Here is a 23,377-nt window from a genome sequence, read left to right as displayed (position 1 = left end):
AGAACTGATTTAAACACCATAAATGCCTCTCAGTTTAAAAATAAAAATGTTTCCACAAACACCCCAAAGTTTTACAAAAAAGGATCTTTCTTCTATCTCACCTTTGATCACACTCTTTGAATGTTATTTGCAATGTAAAATATGCAGATGTGCCATCTTAGATGCGTCACTATCACTTACCAAATAATGTGTGACACATTCGAATGCAACAGACAAAGTGGAAAAGATCTGTGGACGACATTTCTTGTCTCTGTTGAGAGTATTTTATTTGTGTGTCTGTGTCTCATCATGAGGAGTGATTTGTTCTTTGTGCTGTTATCAGGTCAGTTTGATTTTGTTTCGAATTGTTTGTTTTTTATCAAATGTAAAAAAAAAAAAAAAAAAAGAAAGGAAAAGACAAAAGTGTACTTTGATCTGCTAGTGTATAGAAACGTAATATTATTATGTTTTATGTGTTATGTTGAAATGCTAAAATATTCTTCTGTTCGTTTAGTAAAAAACAGGGTGTAAGATATTTCAGAGCAAATACAAAAATATCAAGATTTATGTTGAATATCATCAAAAGGCTGAAAAATAGGGATACAGTTGTTTTAGATTTGTGACTTAATTTAAAGCAGATACTGTAATATAACCAAACAAAATCTATTTTTTTTAGTGTATTACTAACTTAGACCACAAACATGTTTTAGAATAGGTGTTTTAATAACACTAATGTTTACATTTCTTTGATTTACATTTGATTTGACTGTTCTGAATGGTACTTGATGATTTATTAAATGGCATCACACAAGATGAGCTAATTGCTTCAATGTTGGGCTTCATGTTCCAAACCTCTGACTTTTTTATTCACTGAAAAGCATTTAAATAATTTTGCTTCTAGTTCAATTTTCTTAATAAAAAATGAGCTAATGCAACACATTTGTGTGACAAATTGATAGTGTTCAATCCTTTTGCATGTGTAAAATGGAAGTTTACTTAATCCATTTGAGTTGGGACTACAATAATAATTTGTGTGGTGTTTTTGCAGCATTGTTGAAACTGAGCAGGGGATTTCCAGTTGCCAGTGATTTTGCATGAGGGTTTGGAAAGTAAATGTTTGAAATTTAAGTTGAAATTAAGGGCTTTCATACCTGCATTAGGCACAGCAAGTTACTGTGCACTTACATCAATTTTTGTGAAAGCTCTAATTCTAAGTGCAATTTTTGGCTGGGAGTGTTCGCAGAAACAAGTCTCTAATAGTACATGTACATCAGCCAGACGTCTATTTAATGTGTGTGTTTACATCTGAAATACAGATTATTATTTTTTTTATATATATTATTTGCTCCTCTGCATTATGTCTAAAAGACCTATGTCAATAAGTGTGTCTCGGATGTCAATAAGACATTCAGCAGGTGTCTTTGAGACGTTTATGATTTAGAATGTTTGTAAATCGTTTTAAGATGTTTAGCAGATGTTAATTAGATTATGATGCTTTCTAGATGAAAATATCTAAAATAGACATCCCGGAGATGTACGTGTGCTGTCTAGGGTGGGCGTAATGTAAATGGGAAGAATCGCAATGGTGGAAATCAAAACTGTTCTCAGAACAGCGCTGATGTTCTGAACACTGATTGGTGTGGGACTTTCCAATTTGTTGGGTCGCTCAGCTGTTTGTCATCATGAGGTAATCTATATTGAGCAAACCATCTGGACAAAAAAATTGTTATGTGAGGAGGGGAGATGCTTTTTTATTCGACTTATTTGCTCTACAAATGCAGGGTTTGGATTTTCAGAACGACCAGAGCAACATTTGAGATGTGATGGTCGGCTGGTTAGTCCAGTTATGAACAAATTATTGGTAACACTTTCCAATAAGGTTGCATTAATTAACATTAACTAGCAATGAACAACACCTGTATATAATGTTAGTTAATCATATACTAATGTGCTTATTAACATTTAATAGGTTTATTAGTTGACATTAGTTAATGCATTAGTTAACAATAACTAACAATGAAATACCTGTATATAATGTTAGTTAATCACATACTAATGTGCTTATTAACATTTAATAGGTTTATTAGTTGACATTGGTTAATGTGTTACTTAACATGAACAATACCTGTATATAATATTAGTTAATCCTTCTTAATGGTAATTTATACATATACTAATGCATTTCTTATCATTTCTTATGTTTATTAGTTAACATTAGTTAATGTATTAGTTAACATCTGACTGAATCTGTTCATGAATCTGAATTCAAATACTAACCGTAAACTCAACATCAATATTTTAAGCTTATTTTAACTTTCGCAACTAAGAAAAAAACAACTGTCAACATAAATGTAAAAAAAAAAAACACCTCTATATGTTATGATTCGTATCCTGCTGAACAAACTTCAAAGTGGTTTCAGAATGAATATGCTTTATTATATGAATATGCTTCTATTTACTATATGCTTTTTTCAATTTAGTTTAGTTTCATCTAAAATGATCCCTATCTAAAGAAATAAAATATACTGAGATTTCTGTTTAGTCTCTAACTGCCAACTGGTTTGGTCAACACAGTAGTAATTAACACTCACTGAGAAGTTACATCTCACGACTTGACTGCAGATGCTACATCCAAAAACACTGGAAAAGCCCACTGATAATATTAGGGCCATTTAACACGGACATGATTGTTAATTCGTGGAAAACGTGGGGCAGTTCTACGCACTGCTTGTGCACCTAAAACCCTGATATGTCCATGTGTTATAAGAGTGTTTATAAGATCCTTCTTATAAAATAAGAGGGATCATAAAAATCTATTTAGCACTACCTTGAAGAAGCTATTTGACAACAGATACTTTCATATACATGTACATATATACACGGTTATATGCAGGTACAAAACTGCCATTCCATAATGGTTGAAATGTTGTTAATTTCTGGCAATCATAGCAATTTTTTTTATTTACACTATATTGCCAAAAGTATTCGCTCACCCATCCAAATAATTGAATTCAGGTGTTCCAATCATTTCCATGGCCACAGGTGTATAAAATGAAGCACCTAGGCATGCAGACTGCTTCTACAAACATTTGTGAAAGAATGGGCTGCTCTCAGGAGCTCAGTGAATTCCAGCGTGGTACTGTGATAGGATGCCACCTGTGCAACAAGTCCAGTCGTGAAATTTCCTCGCTACTAAATATTCCACAGTCAACTGTCAGTGGTATTATAACAAAGTGGAAGCGATTGGGAATGACAGCAACTCAGCCATGAAGTGGTAGGCCACGTAAAATGACAGAGCGGGGTCAGCGGATGCTGAGGCGCATAGTGCGCAGAGGTCACCAACTTTCTGCAGAGTCAATCGCTACAGACCTCCAAAGTTCATGTGGCCTTCAGATTAGCTCAAGAACAGTGCGTAGAGAGCTTCATGGAATGGGTTTCCATGGCCGAGCAGCTGCATCCAAGCCATACATCACCAAGTGCAATGCAAAGCGTCGGATGCAGTGGTGTAAAGCACGCCGCCACTGGACTCTAGAGCAGTGGAGACGCGTTCTCTGGAGTGATGAATCACGCTTCTCCATCTGGCAATCTGATGGATGAGTCTGGGTTTGGCGGTTGCCAGGAGAACGGTACTTGTCTGACTGCATTGTGCCAACTGTGAAGTTTGGTGGAGGGGGATTATGGTGTGGGGTTGTTTTTCAGGAGCTGGGCTTGGCCCCTTAGTTCCAGTGAAAGGAACTCTGAATGCTTCAGCATACCAAGAGATTTTGGACAATTCCATGCTCCCAACTTTGTGGGAACAGTTTGGGGATGGCCCCTTCCTGTTCCAACATGACTGCGCACCAGTGCACAAAGCAAGGTCCATAAAGACATGGATGAGCGAGTTTGGTGTGGAAGAACTTGACTGGCCTGCACAGAGTCCTGACCTCAACCCGATAGAGCACCTTTGGGATGAATTAGAGCGAAGACTGCGAGCCAGGCCTTCTCGTCCAACATCAGTGTCTGACCACACAAATGCGCTTCTGGAAGAATGGTCAAAAATTCCCATAAACACACTCCTAAACCTTGTGGAAAGCCTTCCCAGAAGAGTTGAAGCTGTTATAGCTGCAAAGGGTGGGCCAACGTCATATTAAACCCTATGGATTAAGAATGGGATGTCACTTAAGTTCATATGCGTCTAAAGGTAGATGAGCGAATACTTTTGGCAATATAGTGTATATATATATATATATATATATATACACATTTAAAAATGTTTGTGTGTGTGTTAATCTTAACACTGGTATTATTGTTTTTACATGTATCTCAGATTTACGCTGGTTTTGAAACAAACCTAAATGTTGGTCTGTTGGGTTTTCATGTTGCTTATAATGAAAATGTTATTATTTTAAGCACTCATTGTGTTTTTCATGGTTTGCATTGCCCTGTTTTTCAGAGAGTATTGTGCAAAAGTTTTAGGCAGTTAAAATTAAATAAATAAATAAATAAATAAATAACAATCAATATTTGGTGTTAACACCCTTTGCCTACGTATACTTACGCACAGTTTTTTTATTTTATTTTTTTAAGGCTGTTGGCAGGAGGGTTTTTCCAAGCATCTTGAGAACTAGCCACAGTTCTTCTATGTATATAGGCTGTCTCTGTTTCATCTGTCTCTTCATGTAATCCCAGACTGACTCAATGATGTTGAGCTCTATGAGAGTCATACCATCTGTTGCAGGACATCCTTGTCCTGCTTCTGTTAAAAATAAATGTTTGCAAATGCTAAATTCATATTTTCTACTGACACACAAAAGCAGAAGATATGTATATATATATACAGGTGCAGGTCATATAATTAGAATATCATCAAAAAGTTGATTTATTTCACTAATTCCATTCAAAAAGTGAAACTTGTATATTATATTTATTCATTACACACAGACTGATATATTTCAAATGTTTATTTCTTTTAATTTTGATGATTATAACTGACAACTAAGGAAAATCCCAAATTCAGTATCTCACAAAATTAGAATATTACTTAAGACCAATACAAAGAAAGGATTTTTAGAAATCTTGGCCAACTGAAAAGTATGAACATGAAAAGTATGAGCATGTACAGTACTCAATACTTAGTTGGGGCTCCTTTTGCCTGAATTACTGCAGCAATGCGGCGTGGCATGGAGTCGATCAGTCTGTTGCACTGCTCAGGTGTTATGAGAGCCCAGGTTGCTCTGATAGTAGCCTTCAGCTCTTCTGCATTGTTGGGTCTGGCATATCGCATCTTCCTCTTCACAATACCCCATAGATTTTCTATGGGGTTAAGGTCAGGCGAGTTTGCTGGCCAATTAAGAACAGGGATACCATGGTCCTTAAACCAGATACAGGTTGCTTTGGCACTGTGTGCAGGTGCCAAGTCCTGTTGGAAAATGAAATCTGCATCTCCATAAAGTTGGTCAGCAGCAGGAAGCATGAAGTGCTCTAAAACTTCCTGGTATACGGCTGCGTTGACCTTGGACCTCAGAAAACACAGTGGACCAACACCAGCAGATGACATGGCACCCCAAACCATCACTGACTGTGGAAACTTTACACTGGACCTCAAGCAATGTGGATTGTGTGCCTCTCCTCTCTTCCTCCAGACTCTGGGACCCTGATTTCCAAAGGAAATGCAAAATTTACTTTCATCAGAGAACATAACTTTGGACCACTCAGCAGCAGTCCAGTCCTTTTTGTCTTTAGCCCAGGCGAGACGCTTCAGACGCTGTCTGTTGTTCAAGAGTGGCTTGACACAAGGAATGCGACAGCTGAAACCCATGTCTTGCATACGTCTGTGCGTAGTGGTTCTCCCCCACATTTTTGAATGGGTTTTGTTTCACAATCCTCTCCAGGGTGCGGTTATCCCTATTGCTTGTACACTTTTTTCTACCACATCTTTTCCTTCCCTTCGCCTCTCTATTAATGTGCTTGGACACAGAGCTCTGCGAACAGCCAGCCTCTTTTGCAATGACCTTTTGTGTCTTGCCCTCCTTGTGCAACGTATCAATGGTCGTCTTTTGGACAACTGTCAAGTCAGCAGTCTTCCCCATGATTGTGTAGCGTACAGAACTAGACTGAGAGACCATTTAAAGGCCTTTGCAGGTGTTTTGAGTTAATTAGCTGATTAGAGTGTGGCACCAGGTGTCTTCAATATTGAACCTTTTCACAATATTCTAATTTTGTGAGATACTGAATTTGGGATTTTCCTTAGTTGTCAGTTATAATCATCAAAATTAAAAGAAATAAACATTTGAAATATATCAGTCTGTGTGTAATGAATGAATATAATATACAAGTTTCACTTTTTGAATGGAATTAGTGAAATAAATCAACTTTTTGATGATATTCTAATTATATGACCAGCACCTGTATATATATATATATATATACATACATACACACAGCATTGCACAGTACTGTAGATTATTGTCACTGGATCTCTATAGTTTTTCTTAATCTGTTTTTCAGATCTGCTTTACAAGTCTAATGTGAAACCAAAGCTCATTTGTGTATGTAAAAATGTCGATGACTTTGTTTTAGAGTGTCAACAAGGTCTGGGAAAGATTCCAGCTTTACCAGTTTAGATTTAAATGTTTCTGTTTATTGCAAGGTTAGTATATTGATTGTATTTATATATTATTAATGTGTCAGTATTTTCCTAAGATTCTCCAAGACTATTTCTAATAGATCGTGGTAAACCTTTTCACACATGAGTTTCTCCTGTACTGACGGACTCCCCAGCATGGGTTCTTTAATGTGCGCTTTAAAAAAATAAAATAATAATAATAATCTTACCTTACACTTCACAACAGATGCACTGAAGGACAGATTATATCACAGCAGGTGCACAGAAGGTCATGCCGTCATTCATAGTGTATTTCTTTTCTTCCGTATTTTGTTTCCCACTTGAATACGTGATATGTCAGTGTAACGAATATCCAACTCTCAGAGGTATGAACTTTCCAGGACCACTTGAAGGCAGCAATAGCCCTTCCACTTTCCCAGCACCAGAAATGGTTACAATTAGTGATGGACAGAATGGAAGAAGGCTGGAGTGGACTAATTAGTTTGTATATTCTTTATTTGACATCAGAAAACATGTCCACATCACTGCATAAAACAGTCAGCTTATTTAGTGATTGTTTGAATGTTTGTAACATATAAAGATAAATATATTGTGATGTTGAAAAGAATATTTGAGCAGCTGATTCATTATGACAGCCGCTTCAGTCTCTCTTTTGCTGATAAACAGCAGCACGAATGCAGATCACACCGGTTTGATCACACATGCAGAGGATTAATGGCAGTGCTTCTCAACTGATTTTGCTTCAGGACCAAGATGTTATATTGTTGCCAACAGAGTAAAAGTACCAAAATTGTACACCACTTTTCATTAGGCTAAATGAATTAAACGAAAAATAGTTTTATGTAAGGTAATTCAACTTAAACAACTTAAAGTACCAAGTGATCTCCGTGGAACTATTACTTAAGTGTGTTTGTTCAAATTAAAGTTACGTTTAAGCACCTCTGAAACTCATTTGAAACTTGTGTACATCCTTTATTTTACACAGGGTTTCTATCAGTTCAAGAAATGGCAAATGGAGCAGAAGGTAATAATCTTTTAGTTTAATAACGCCTTTGTCTTGCCCTGTTTATTTGAACTGGCAACTATACAAGTTTTTTTTTTAATTTTTTTTTAAATTATTATTATTATTATTATTATTTTTTTATTTTATTTAGTATATTTATTTGTTTATGTATTTATTTTGTGCGGCATATCCAACACATATCCATTCAGTTGTTGTTTTTTGAACAGCAAAATAGCACATAAAATGCGATTTTTACTATTTTAATCCAAACCACATCTATATGTGGTTTCAATTGCTGTCTAAATGGTCTGATTTTCAGATAACATTAGTATTAGTGCACAATAATACTATGTTTGCTTTACCCAAACACACTCATTTTTGCTCACTCTTTCCTCATGACACTGTCACTATTAAGTGAATAATGAATGAGTAAATGGGGTTTCAGTGGTTTTGGACATAATCGCTTCTGATGCTCTTGCACCTCATGAGTACCGTGACAAAACGATTAGACGGACATGAGCAGAGGCAACATTTCCAGTTTCCTGTACTCTCCTTTCACACTTAGTTGTTTCATGAAAAAGTATCTTGGCATTGTGTTGCCTGATACATACATCATTATTATGTAATACATTTTGACTACACTGTCTGAACAAATGGATCTGAATTCATCGGCTGGAAGATGACTGCAGTGCGGATAGTCAGTAATAAAGATCAAATTTGAAAACCAAATTGGATTTGTATGCAGTGTGAACAAAGCCTTACTATTTTCTCTGAAATTTTTCCAGAGAATGCAGCACTATGGGGCACAAGCAGTCAGTCTTCAAATTACGTGGATTTATATTCAACATATGCTATTGATGGTGATCCCACCACCAGGTCTGAAACCGCCACAGAGACCAACCCGTGGTGGAGAGTGGATCTACTGAATGTATACAGAGTGAACCGAGTGGCCATCACTAACAGAGCTAGCTACTATTTCTTCAGGATAGATGGTTCAGTTCTTCGAGTTGGAAACTTTCTTGACATGTACAGCAACCCCATGTAAGGCTTTCTCTGATTGTATAATTGATTTATAAGTTTATAGATAATATCAAACAGAAACAAATACATAAAATCTAAATATCTACCTTTCTTTGTATAGATGTGCTGCAATTTCTACTATTCCATCTGGGGTCACAGCAAACTTCTCATGTGGTGGAATGGAGGGACGTTATGTGTATATACATATTCCTGGAAATCAGAAGATTCTTGCTCTCTGTGAAGTTGGAGTCTATGGGTATTTGTTAGGTAATTCATTATTATACTATTCAATAAGTATTACAAATGTGACATTGTTATCTGTAGGTATCTGTTTCTAAATGTGGTTTTAGCAAATATTAAGAAAAATTGGCAGGATTTTACAAGACTTAAAACATTAATATGTTACCATAAAGGAAAATAAAATATTAAATAATAATGCACACATTAGATGCTGTCAGTTCATTGATATTATATGTTTGACTGTCTATACATACAAATATGTCACACAAAAATGTAAGTACACTTAACGTACAAAGATCACCCAGGTAATACCATGCCACACTTTAAAAAGCGTATCTTAAAGAAATAGTGAATAAATAAAAATGCAGTCATCGTTCACTTACACGTCGTATAAAATATATTTTTATCAGTCACACAAAAGGATCAATTTGGATGAATGTACTAGTGATTTCCAAGCTCTCTAATAGACTCTAAATGACAAATATTACCATAAAAGTAGTCCATATGTCTGTACCCATAAAATCAAGTCTTCTGAAGTCCACTGGTTAGAGTTCTTACAGACAGATTGCTATTTATACAGTGTGTTTACCGTTAGCAAGGCTGTATGAGAGCCTACAGTTCACTGGAATAATCATAGATTCTAAAGAAAACATTCATCGGCACATTCACAGACTACAACTGTAAAGTCATGTTTTTAATATCATAACTAATCTATTACTAATGTCTTTCTCAGCCAACTATATCATAAATACTTAAACAGTTGGCTATTTTACTGTGTTTTTACCGTGATCAATGGATCTGCAGCCATTCCAATGGTGTCTTTGCGCTAAGTCTAGGCACAAGTGGGTTTGGTGAAATCGCCCACGCAATGCGCAATAGGCGTGACCAAGTGCAATTTAATTCTGAGGTTCTTCTCCAGTTATTCAATGTTTGCATCCTGTTATATAGTCCATTCCCTCAAGCACCAATGATTTAAACAAAGACAGCACATTAATAAGAAGTTGGTAGTGTAAATGGACTGTATGCAAGTTAAACAATTTTACATTCTTTTGTGCATTAACTGCATCCTTGATGAATGTCAGGTATATTTCTATGACAGCGACACGCTCCTTTTCTATGCATGGAAAATGTGATTCTCGTCAGAATTTGGATATATGCGCTGTTAAATTAATCATTGTCATCTACTGACACACAGATTATGGCTAGTATTAACAGTGATTGCATCTGCACGCATTTCAATTATACAGGTTGATTTAAATTTTTATTTTTTTTATTGAATTTATTGAAACACAAACAAATTAAACCAAAAATATTTCTAAATTCAAATTACACTTTAAATGAAATGAAAATATAATAAAAAATAATGAGGTGGTGAAAAAACAAAACAAAAAAAACATACTAAATCCAGACATTTTACCCTCTCCATCTTGTTCCACCGCCCCTTTTGCAGTGACTTAAAAATCCCTCTACAACAACTGTTGGAAAATTACTAGTCAAAATTAATTCATAAATACAATTGTTAATATACAAGAATAATAATACATATAAACATAACAATAAAAATAATTGAAAAAAAAAACCTTGACCTCTGTAAATTATAACGCAAATCTCATTTTTTTTTTTTTTTTTTTTTCAACAAACGGCTTCAACAGCGATTGAAGGGACAGAATTTGATGTTCTGTACTTTCAGAATTTGGACATGAACTTTATTACTACATACTGGTGAAATCTCCAAACTGCAAATGCAGGAACTGAATTTTGACTTTGCGCTGACATATGAGGTGGTATTGAAATGTCTTAGTGCAATGACATGCAGTATTTCTTAGGAACATAGCAAATTGTGCTTTGTGCCACTTTATTTAAATACAATACATCCACAGTAGTGCAATCACTCTCACCCATGCCCAGTTGTGCTTTGTACTGGCACGAAAATTGCACTTAGAATTAGTGCTCTCACGACAATTTGATAAAATGTTGCACACGGTTGTAGCGCATTTCACTGCGCTTTGCACACTCACGAAAATAGAGCCCTATAACTTGATTCATAAAGACAATCCAGGTTGAGTGCAAACATCACTGCTGTGTCTCAAACTGAACGCAATATGGTAAGTTTGAAAATGTGCCTTTGTTTGGCTCACTAGCACTTATACCTGTAACTCATACATACCTGTTCAATCTCTTACATACATCTTGATGCATTTTCCAGATAATTTGGCAATTGGAGGAACCGTTAAACAGTCATCAACATATTTCTCCTGGTTTGCTGGACAGGCCATTGATGGTAATCGAGGTTTCAATACGCAGGCGAATACAGCATGCTCCTCTACCAACATTGAGAGTAGCCCTTGGTGGAGTGTGGATCTCAATCATGTGTACCAAGTCAACACGGTGGTCATCTCTAATATAATTTGTTGTCCAGAACGAATTATTGGAGCTGAGATTCGTATTGGAAACTCCTTGGAGAACGATGGCAACAACAACCCCATGTGAGACTCTCTCAATGATATCACTGGTTTAAAGGTGCTGTAAATGATTTCAGCCATTCTAGAAATTCCACAAACTGAGCCGTTGGATTGGCCACACCCCCTTTTTCCAAAACCCCACACTCCAAAGATACCAAATGAGCTTTATTCAGACCGACACAAGCAGAAACTGTTGTCAAAAACAACATCAGCAAAATAGCGCCCTCAACTGATAACTGATATGAACAACATGGCATAAAATGTCAATAAGCCTCAATAATTCACTGCAACTACAACACTATGTGAACATGCAAAATGATTGACAGGCAGAAAGTGTCATTGTCCACGGACCGTGGAGACATTTTGTTTTCTGTTTACAGAGTCTAGAGCTGTCACAGAGACTGGTGAGATTTCTCAAGACATTTATTTCATTAATATCTTTCAGAGTGTAATAAAGTTTTTTGCATACCTTTCCATGAAAAAATTGCTTACAGCACCTTTAATTGGTTTTAGTTTTCAGAGTGATCTTGTAGGTATTCATACTGTACATTTTCTTTTAACTTTGGAAAGACACTGAAACATACAATATCAACATAGTGAAATCATTTACAATGTAAGCCCTTTTACATATGAATGTGTATTGTTGGAGAAATTCATAGCTTACGAACTGCTCAGAACTGAAATTGACAGAACATTTGTACAGTCGCTGGTTACCGAGTTCAATACACAACAGAATTTTTATAGTGAAACAAACACATTTTATGCAATATTTACTCAAATTTATTTATCTTTGAAATAAAAAACGTATGTCCTATGACAAATCTATTGGTAGATTTTGGAAATGACACAAGGAAAAGTTAACACGTCTGTTAATCAGCCAAGTGACAATAATTGCAAAATGGTAAAATATCAGCCGATTAATATATCGATCTATAACTAGTACAGTATTAAGATAATTAAATAAATTTCATCAAAGTTCAACAAGTATGAAATATAAGTGAAACACACTGTCAGTTGTAACACTAATGTGTTTCATCTAACCAGCCTTTAGAAATCACACAGAACAGAATAAAACGGATGTTACATGTTTTGAAATGAATGAAGTGAATGTTGTCAATTTAGGTCAGTAATTTATCAAAAACTGTGATAAAAATAAAACTAAATAATAAAACATTTCACTAATGTCAAATTAGGTAAGTGTGTTTGTAATGAGTACAATGAAATGAGGAAGCGGGAGACGGCAATTCCAACTCAAGTATGTCACTTTTATTAATAAACAAAAACAAAATGCATCCGTGTCAAGCGTGATGGTGACGCTTCAAATAGCCAGCAGCAGCCAACACACAAACAACTTCAGTGTCTGTTTTACTCTCCCCCAACACTCTGAGATCTAGCCCCTTTTATTTCCCCCGTCTCTCAACGCGAACACAGAAACAATCAATTACCAACAATTCATCTCAGATGAGAACCCTTAACGCTTACTCTCTTTCAAGAGGAACACTTGACCATTCCCTCGCCTCCACAGAGTTAAACCTGCATGTCATTTATAATAAATACAGTATATATATATATATATATATATATATATATATACACTACCGGTCAAAAGTTTGGGGTCACTTGCCCGAAATGTTTCTCATGATCTTAAAAATCTTTTGATCTGAAGGCGTATGCTTAAATGTTTGAAATTAGTTTTGTAGACAAAAATATAATTGTGCCACCATATTAATTTATTTCATTACAAAACTAAAATGTAATTAAATTGAAATGGATGACTTGGACCAAATAATAAAGAAAAGCAGCCAATAAGTGCCAAACATAGATGGGAACTCCTTCAATACTGTTTAAAAAGCATCCCAGGGTGATACCTCAAGAAGTTGGTTGAGAAAATGTCAAGAGTACATGTCTGCAAATTCTAGGCAAAGGGTGACTACTTTGAAGATGCTAAAATATAACACAGTTATGATTTATTTTGGATTTTGTTTAGTCACAACATAATTCCCATAGTGCCATTTATGTTATTCCATAGTTTTGATGACTTTACTATTATTCTAAAATGTGAAGAAAATTATAATAAAGAATGAATAAGTGTTTCAAAACTTTTGACCAGTAGTGTATATTCGTTGTACCTCAACAGATTTATAAATAGCTTTAGATCTCTAAAGTTGTTCAAATGAGACATGTTTGCGTTTCAATATTTGTCAATATGTTTTAGTATCTATCCAAATGTACAACAATGTAACTGTGCTAGAACCACACTTTACATACAATAATATTAACTGCTAAAAAATAAATGAGATCACGATAGAACACTTTGTCATTATTTTGCTCATCTCTTTATCTCTATGTCTTTAGATGTGCTGTTATTCCCAGTATTCCAGCAGGTAACTCCTCCAAATTCTCATGTGGTGGAATGGAGGGGCGTTATGTGAATCTGATCATTCCTGGAAATATGAAACAGCTCACTCTGTGTGAGGTGGAGGTCTATGGAGAAGGCATGTCTGTACTATCAGTTTATATTATTAACTAACAATGATGTCGTTACATAATAATGTACTTTTTGTAAACACAGTGTACTGCTACTTTTTAATGAACAATTATTATTTGTATTTTTTTTTTTTTTTTTTTTAACATATTGGCCTGATTTACACCTGGTATTAAAATCTCTTTTAGATGATCCGATCACAAGTGGGCAGCACCAAGTACAGGCATGGGTGGATCTCCTGGGGCTAGCATGGGGTGGCAAATGCCACCCTAAAAAAAGCATCTGCCACCCCAGCATAAGTATCCAAATGTATAAAATATACATTTAAGTATATTATCGTTGATTTTGACATAGTGTAGGGGTTTATTCATGTCAAACTGCCTAAACTCTCACAGAATGCATAAATGACTAAAGGCCCTTAGTGTGTTTGATTACAGCAGCAACCAGTCCCATGATTGTTTACAGCAGCAGCCATTCACAGCATCGACCAGTTGCCTACTATTGCCTACTATTTTCGTGAGCACGCAAAGTGTAGCATGTGCACTACGTCTTATCTAAGTCAAGTCATTTTGATTTGTATAGCACTTTTCACAACACACATAATTTCCAAGCAGCTTTACAGAAAATAATGCTTTAATGGAAAAATAATCTCTAATATAGTAATGTCTTTGAGTCATAATAGTGCGATAAAATAAAAACATGATTGTAAATTGTGCCTTAAAATAAATAATTAAATAAGTAAATTATATTTGTATTTAGACCCCCAGTGAGCAAGCCGAATGCGCTGTCTTTGTTAATATCGCTGGTGCTTGACAGGGAATGGACAAAATAAGAGGATGCAGATGGTGAAATAACGTCATGGTTACTGGTGTAACCTCCGTTCCCTGATGGAGGGAACGAGACGTTGGTGTCGATGTAGTGACACTAGGGGTCACTCTTGGGAGCCCGAGACACCTCTGGTCTTTGATAAAAGGCCAATGAAAATTGGCGAGTGGTATTTGCATGCCACTCCCCCGAACATACGGGTATAAAAGGAGCTGGTATGCAACCACTCATTCAGGTTTTACGCTGAGGAGCCGATATAAGGTCCGGCCATTTCAGCGGGTAGTTCAGCGTTGTGGCAGGAGGTACCAACGTCTCGTTCCCTCCATCAGGGAACGGAGGTTACACCAGTAACCATGACGTTCCCTATCTGTCACTCACTCGACGTTGGTGTCGATGTAGTGACACTAGGGGTCCCTATACAAAACGCCACAAGGCTGAACTGTGTTACATGAACTGGCGGTGTGTGGTGGGCAGACTTGCTGTGTGCCTCATAGCCAGCGCACCAGGTCGACACGTAACCTCCCCCAACACAGTTATGAGTGTCTAACGGCCCTTTTTGGGGACAAGTCGACTACCCAGAGATAGAGACAGGCTTAATGCAGTCGTGGCCTCTTTCCCCTTCTCTTTTTCCACTCCCTAAAAAAGAAGGGGGATTATCTGACTGGGCCGCCAGGTCTAGTCGGGGGGTGTCCCTCCCAAGGGGAGGACACCGCGGAGACCACACCTAGCCCCAAGAGAGGGGGGATATTTAAGTGGAAGAATACATCACATGGTCTTTCCAACCATGTGGAGAGTCTTCAAGGTAGATCCTGCCCAATGGGGGAGGAGTTACTACAACATGGAGACTGAGGGGCTCTGCCCAAGGAAGACGCAGTTTGCCAGTAGAGAAACGAACTAGCGGAAGATATAGATCGCATGGGGTTAGCCTCACAGGGAACCGCCACATGCGGAGCACCTACCCCAGAACCGGGCTCTTAGTTAGCGCGTGTACTGGGCCGGCAGCGAGTCTCTCCGAAAACTCGACTGCCACAGGGCTCGGAGGAAGTCAACCAGGGAACAACTTTTGTGAACACTACTGGGAATTAACAGCGCACGTCTTCAGCTCAAAAGGAGGTGGAAGGTGCTATGTGCAAGCGATACACCCGGCCGGCTATCCCGGGCTTATCCGCTTGTGTTGCGTGCCACTACCTGGGACGAAACCGGTTCCACCCGGAGGTTGTAGAACCTTGCAAAGGTGTTGGGTGTTGCCCAGCCCACTGCTCTGCAATGTCTGTTAGAGAGGCACCTCTGGCCAGGGCCCAAGAAGCCGCTACACCACGGGTAGAATGGGCTCGTAGCCCTACCGGGGGCGGCATGTTTTGGGCGAGACATGCCATAGTTATGGCGTCAATGAGCCAGTGGGCGATCCTCTGCTTGGAGACAGCGCTTCCTTTCTGCTGTGCACCAAAGCAGACAAAGAGCTGCTCAGAGATCCTAAAGCTCTGCGTGCGATCCAAATAGATGCGTAAAGCGCGCACCGGACACAGCAACGACAGGGCTGGGTCTGCCTCCTCCTGGGGCAGCGCTTGCAGGTTCACCACCTGGTCCCTAAAAGGAGTGGTGGGAACCTTGGGCACATAGCCCGGTCGGGGGTCTCAGGATCACGTGAGAATAGCCCGGACCGAACTCCAGGCACGTTTCGCTGACAAAGAACGCTTGCAGGTCACCTACCCTCTTGATGGAAGTGAGCGCAGTCAGGAGGGCAGTCTTCAAGGAGAGTGCCTTAAGCCTGGCTGACTGCAAAACTCAAAGGGGGCTCTCTGTAGACCCTGAAAAACTACAGAGGTCTGATGAGGGAACAAGGCGTGGCCTGTAGCGATTCAGCCTCCTGGCGCCTCTTAGGAACCTGATGATCAGATCATGCTTCCCTAAGGACTTACCGTCGACTGCGTCATGGTGTGCTGCTATGGCAGCAACGTACACCTTCAAGGTGGAAGGGGACAGCCTCCCTTCCAACCTCTCTTGCAGGAAGGAAAGCACTGATTTGACTGCGCACCTCTGGGGGTCTTCCTGATGGGAAGAACACCACTTAGCGAACAGACACCACTTAAAGGCATACAGGCGCTTCGTAGAGGGAGCCCTAGCCTGAGTGAACATGTCTACCACCGCAGGCGGGAGACAGCTTAGGTCTTCCGCGTCCCGTCCAGGGGCCAGACATGGAGATTCCAGAGGTCTGGGCGCGGGTGCCGGATGGAGCCCCTTCCCTGAGAAAGAAGGGCCTTCCTCAGGGGAATTTGCCCGGGGGGAGCTGTCACGAGGAGCGTGAAGTCCGAGCACCACGTCTGGGTGGGCCAGTAGGGTGCTTACTAGGACGACCTTCTCCTCGTCCTCCCTGACCTTGCACAGGGTCTGTGCGAGCAGGCTCACTGGGGAAAATGCATATTTGCGAATGCCAGGGGACCAGCTGTGTGCCAGCGCGTCTATGCCGAGGAAGGCCTCGGTGAGGGCGTACCAGAGCGGGCAGTGGGAGGATTCTTGGGAGGCAAACAGGTGCACCTGTGCCTGACTGAATCGACTCCAAATCAGCCGGACCACCTGAAGGTGGAGTCTCCACTCTCCCTTGAGGGTAACCTGTTGTTACGGCGCGTCCGCCGAAGTGTTGAGGTTGCCCGGGATGTGAGTGGCTTGCAGCGACTTGGTGCTGCTAACTCCATTGGAGGAGACGGCGGGCGAGTTATGACATACAGCGGGAGCGCAGACCGCCTTGGCGGTTGACATATGCTACCGCTGCCGTGCTGTCTGTCCGAACTAGCACGTGCTTGCCCTGGATCAACGGCCGGAACCTCCGCAGGGCGAGCAGAATTGCCAGTAACTCGAGGCAGTTGATGTGCCAACGCAGCCGTGGACCCGTCTAGAGGCCGGCGGCTGCGTGCCCGTTGCCAACAGCGCCCCAGCCCATTTTGGAGGCGTCTGTCGTGACCACGACGCGCCTGGAGACCAGTTCTAGCGGAACACCTGCTCGTGGAAACGAGAGGTCGGTCCAAGGGCTGAAAAGACGGTGACAGACCGACGTAATGGCCACGCGGTGTGTCCCGTGGCGCCATGCCCGTCTCGGGACTCGAGTCTGGAGCCAGTGCTGAAGCGGCCTCATATGCATCAACCCGAGGGGGTGGCCACCGCCGAGGACGCCATATGCCCCAGGAGCCTCTGAAAATGTTTCAGTGGAACCGCTGTTTTCTGTTTGAACGCCTTCAAACAGGCCAGCACCGACTGGGCGCACTCGTTCGTAAGGTGCGCCGTCAAGGAGACTGAGTCCAACTCCAAACCGAGAAAAGAGATGCTCTGAACCAGGAGGAGCTTGCTCTTTTCCCAGCTGACCCGAAGCCCTAGTCGGCTGAGGTGTGAGAGCACCAGGTTCCTGTGTGCGCATAACCCGTCTCGAGAGTAAGCTAGGATTAGCCAGTCGTCGAGATAGTTGAGAATGCGAATGCCCACCTCCCTTAACGGGGCAAGGGCAGCCTCTGCGATCTTCGTAAAGATGCGAGGAGACAGGGACAGGCCGAAAGGGAGGACTTGTACCGATACGCCTGACCCTCGAACGCAAACCGCAGGAAGGGTCTGTGTCGAGGAAGGATCGAGACGTGAAAGTACGCATCCTTCAGGTCTACCGCCGCGAACCAATCTTGATGCCGGACGCTCGCTAGAATGTGTCTTTGCGTCAGCATCTTGAACGGGAGTCTGTGTAAGGCCCGGTTCAGTACTCGCAGGTCCAAGATTGGCCGCAACCCACCGCCTTTTTTCGGTACTGTACCGGCGGGTGGGGCCTCGCGGCGGGGCGGAGCTTGAGGTGCCACACCACATCGTGGCCGTGCTGAGTCCGAGGACATCGAAGCACTTACCTGGCTCCTTGTGACCACCCCCGGAACAGCCTGGGACGGGGGAGGAAGAGGCCTGTCCTCATGACCCGTGGAGACTGTCACATCGGGGGCGGATTTGTGCCACAGCTGGGCGCTCAGGGCGGGAGACCGCCGCTGGAGCGCCAACCTGCCAAATGGAGTGGTGGACGGTGGTCGTGATGCCAGCCGTACACACCGAATATGTGACCCAGGGAACAAGGAAACCACTCTTGCGGAGCTCTTGAGTACTGCAGCCACTTGGGCATGCAGCGCAATTAAATGCAAAAGGTAACAAAAAGAAGATCTGCTTACCAGCTCCAGAGCAGCGGGTTTCATTGTCCCTGGATCGCCCGTCTCAGGGGCGCTTCGAAGACCTCCGTGGGTTCTTCGGTGCCAGCTGTGAGACGGGTGGCGTCGGCTTCCTGCGGTGGGCTCCACGCTGGGGCCGGGCCGGAGGGGCGGGCTGCGGCGGAGCCGGTGCAGTCACCGCAGGGGGACGCCCTCGGCGATGAGTAGATGGGGTGCAGGATCTTGAGCCACGCCGGGGCAGGACAAGCCGGCTAGCATCCATCTACTGCTCTTCCATCGAGAACTGCTGGGCAAAGTCCTCGACGGTGTCGCCGAATAGGCCCGCCTGGGAAATGGGGGCAGCAAGGAATCGTGTCCTGTTGGCCTCACCCATCTCGACCAGGTTGAGCCAAAGGTGGCGCTCCTGGACCACTAGTGTGGCCATCGTCCGCCCGAGAGACCGCGCCGTGACCTCCGTCGCTCGGAGAGCGAGGTCGGTCGCCGAGCGCAGTTCCTGCATCAATCCCGGGGCGGAACTACCCTCGTGCAGTTCCTTTAGCGCCTTGGCGGACTTGCAGGAGAGCCATGGCGTGCAGGGAGGAGGTGGCTTGTCCAGCAGCGCCATAGGCTTTGACCGTCAGAGACGACGTAAACCTACAGGCCTTGGACGGGGGCTTTGGGCACCCGCGCCAGGTGGCGGCACTCTGCGGGCATAGGTGCACCGCGAGCGCCTTTATCCACCGGGGGATTGCAGAATAACCCTTGGCCGCCCCACCATCGAGGGTAGTGAGAGCGGGGAAGCTGAAAAGATCGGGACCGGGCAGTAAAAGGTGCCTCCCGCGACCTTGTCAGCTCTTCATGCACTTCCAGGAAGAAAGGAACGGGGCGGGGCGTGGCTTTGAGCGGCGCCGCGAGCCCAGGAACCAATCACCGAGCCGCAAGGGTTCAGGGAAGAGCGGTGAAATCCACTGTAACCGACGCTCGCGGCTGTCCGGGAAAGCATGTCGTCATCTCCGCGTCAGCCTGTGACTGGGCGATCGACCCCGAAGGGAGGAGCCCAGCTGAGGCTTCCGACAGAACGAGCCCGCTCTCCGATGCTGCGCTCGAGAGCTCATCACTTTCACGGGCTCCGAATAAGAGGTCGAACTCGCCGTGAGACGAGCCGGCGGACTCACCCGGAAGCCCGATCGGGGCAGACGAGCGTGCTGGGGAATGGGAGGTCCGCGGGGGAATACCCGGCGGAGGCAGTCCCATTGGGGTCCCCAAATCGCCCCCAGTGCTAGCCGCGCTGGCCTCAAACCCGTGGGTAAAAGGACTGAGGCGGGAGCCTCTGGGGTGGCTCGCTTCCTTACGAAGGCGAGCCGCGACCGCAACGTTGCCATGGACACATTCTCGCAATGAGAATGTGACCATCCACGAATGCTGTCTCCACGTGAGCAGTGCCCAGACACGAAAGACAGTGATCGTGACCGTTAGAAGGCGAGAGATAACGAGCACAACCAGGAATAACACACAATCGGAAAAGCATCTTTAAAAAGACGCATCTTTAGACGTTCCGTGTGTGCACTCTTTTAGAGAAATATATACTCTTTTAGAGGGGAAAAATGCTCTTTCAGAAAATATACTCTCTAGTTTTTCTGCCAAAGCGCCCAGGGGCATTCTCTGCAGTGCACCAGTGCAGAGGAGGGAGAATCCGCTGAAATGCGCCGTCAGATCCAGCAGGTGAATGAACAGTAGTATTCAGCTCAATGAGCATGACCGTTCGGCTCCGAAGAGAAAATCTGAATGAGTGGTTGCATACCAGCTCCTTTTATACCCGTATGTTCGGGGGAGTGGCATGCAAATACCACTCGCCAATTTTCATTGGCCTTTTATCAAAGACCAGAGGTGTCTCGGGCTCCCAAGAGTGACCCCTAGTGTCACTACATCGACACCAACGTCGAGTGAGTGACAGATAGGGAACTGGCAAAGAACATCTTAATTAAATGGCATTTGACCCAGCCCATTGACACTTTGCCCTTGTGATTTCGCCAACCCACTTGTGCCTAGACTTAATGCAAGCTTGAACAGAAATACCAAAACTTCATGGACATGCTTAGCTCTCTTAATATAGGGCCCCAGGTTTAAACACCAATGTGTCTCACCTGACCACTTGTGGTCAGATCACCCGAGATGCTAATATCAAGTGTAAACAAGGCCATACTGTCAAATTCAAAACTATTTCCAAAATTCTGTGTTAACATACTGTACATTAATGTTTGTTTGTTAGGTCCTCTTTATAAAAAAATATTTGTAAAGATGCAGTTTAACTCCAAAGCTGATTTGACCAACCCTATAATGACTGACAACATTCTGAAACAGGTGAGAGAAAGATATTGTGAAATATGTGTGAACTGTAACCTATACTAAATCCTATGCAGATTCCCCATGTATCCAGTAACAAAAAATGCCCTGAGACAGTTTATCAAAAAGTAAAACTACAACAACAACAACAACATTATTTAATTGTAATGCTTATTTAAAGCAACAGTTCACTCCGAAATGAAAATTATGTCATGGACTCTCCCTCATGTCAACCCTTCAGGCTTAGCACATCCTATCTGTGGCCATTTGATGAAAGAAAAAAAAAAAAAAAAAATCAGCACCTGAATTATTTTATTTATTTATTTATTTATTTATTTATTTATTTTTGTACCTCTGTAGAGCCTTTTCAAAAGGTTGTATTTACATTTACATTTTTATTTACAATATCTGCAATATGTCACTGCCAAAAAGAAAAGGCCAACTGTTCTCATTCCATTATTTTTTATTTTATTTATTAATTAAATACTGTATTTATTTCATATTTTGTATAGTGGTTTATTGAATTTTGTCCATTATACCATTCCATGTGAGAATAAAAGGGAAATAGAGATTTGAGAGTACTGTCATGATCTGATGTATATTTTTAATTTATTAATGTATATGTTCATTTCAGTTGGAATCTGTTCTGGCAAACAGAGGATACTCAAACGTGACAATCAGTTGGTCTCAAACCCCAAAACAGGTCCCAAAGGTGGAAACTGCAAAAGGTGAGTTTATTTTCCAAAATGCATTCTGCAAAACTATACTTCAGAAATATGTATTTAAAAATTACATGTAAAAATCTTTTATTTACAGCTCCTTGCAGAAAATTCAACTAATACCCTTCAATATCTTTGACAAGCTGAGTGCTATTTCTTTTTTTACATTGCCTGAAATTTCTTCTGACATTCATGATTACATATTTACAATGTAAAGACTCTTATAGCACATCTGCTAAATTTACTGTTGATTCAAATCAGTTGATCTGTAATGACTAGTTGAACTTGTGATTTACCTATAATATATCAACATAATGCATTAGAAAATAGATGATAAAAAATAAAACAATCTAGATGAACAAGTGCTAAATGCTAAATGCTAAATGATTATTACCTATGGAAAATGTTTATTTATTATGGTTTCTTTGGTGTCTACAATGCATTTTATTTTGCAGAATAATTCAAGAGGAAAGTTGCAGTAGTCTTTATTTTGTTAAATATCAGATAGTCATTAAAAAGTTCTATCCAAATACTCATCACTGATTCAGTTTCTTTGGAAGTCTGATTCACAATTCTTATGAATCTGGTTCATAATAAAGTTTGCCATTTTTAGTGTGTTTAATTATTTGTCTATTTGATGTGCCTACAAATTTATTACTTGTCAGATAAACACAATTTACAATTCTAAATGTATTCTAATGCACAGCAGTGTTGGGTTAGAGTCCACCTTAGTCGAGTCCGAGTCTTTAAACAATCGAGTCCGAGTTGAGTCCGAGTCCAAAAGGGGCCGAGTCGGACTCAAGACCGAGCCCATAACAGGCCGAGTCTGAATGAATCTGTTCATGAATCTGAATTCAAATTCTAACCGTAAACTCAACATCAATATTTTAAGCTTATTTTAACTTTCGCAACTAAGAAAAAACAACTGTCAACATAAATGTAAAAAAAAAACACCTCTATATGTTATGATTCGTATCCTGCTGAACAAACTTCAAAGTGGTTTCAGAATGAAAGCATATGCTTTAGGTGTATGAAGACAAAACTGTCCTTCACACACTTCTTATTGTGTTCTGTTGACATTTCTGTTATTTGTAGCTTTTTCTCCTCCACTCAAACATAGACTAAAGAAAGTGAAAGCTGCGTTAGTCATTAAAAACAGAGTTATTATTGTTTTGAATTTGACTTTATTTATTTTTTTATTATTATTTCTACTTCATTTTCAATTTGTCCTTTCAATTTAGTTTAGTTTCATCTAAAATGATCCCTATCTAAAGAAATAAAATATACTGAGATTTCTGTTTTGTCTCTAACTGCCAACTGGTTTGGTCAACACAGTAGTAATTAACACTCACTGAGAAGTTACATCTCACGATTGACTGCAGATGCTACATCCAAAAACACTGGAAAAGCCCACTGATAATATTAGGGCCATTTAACACGGACATGATTGTTAATTCGTGGAAAACGTGGGACAGTTCTACGCACTGCTTGTGCACCTAAAACCCTGATATGTCCATGTGTCATTGTTTTAAAG

General features: G+C 41.1%; 1 protein-coding gene across 2 annotated transcripts; it reads left to right on the top strand.

The window, feature by feature from the left end:
• The first annotated feature begins 220 nt into the window (after positions 1 to 220).
• On the top strand, positions 221 to 22,460 carry LOC127410684 (uncharacterized). Of its 2 annotated transcripts, XM_051645844.1 has the most exons (9): positions 221 to 322; positions 7,569 to 7,607; positions 8,372 to 8,627; positions 8,728 to 8,873; positions 11,053 to 11,332; positions 13,664 to 13,803; positions 21,051 to 21,142; positions 21,759 to 21,852; positions 21,941 to 22,460. In XM_051645844.1, the coding sequence occupies exons 1-9, from the start codon at positions 289 to 291 to the stop codon at positions 21,961 to 21,963; spliced, it is 1,104 nt and encodes a 367-aa protein (XP_051501804.1). In that variant the 5' UTR covers positions 221 to 288; the 3' UTR covers positions 21,964 to 22,460. The 2 variants fall into 2 exon arrangements, with proteins under 2 accessions (XP_051501804.1, XP_051501813.1); XM_051645853.1 differs by lacking the exon at positions 7,569 to 7,607 and having other exon boundaries at positions 242 to 322.
• The last annotated feature ends 917 nt before the right edge of the window (positions 22,461 to 23,377 follow it).

The sequence above is a fragment of the Myxocyprinus asiaticus genome, chromosome 2 (genome assembly GCF_019703515.2).
Source record: "Myxocyprinus asiaticus isolate MX2 ecotype Aquarium Trade chromosome 2, UBuf_Myxa_2, whole genome shotgun sequence".
Taxonomy (NCBI): domain Eukaryota; kingdom Metazoa; phylum Chordata; class Actinopteri; order Cypriniformes; family Catostomidae; genus Myxocyprinus; species Myxocyprinus asiaticus.
This window is presented reverse-complemented; position numbering and strand designations above follow the sequence as displayed.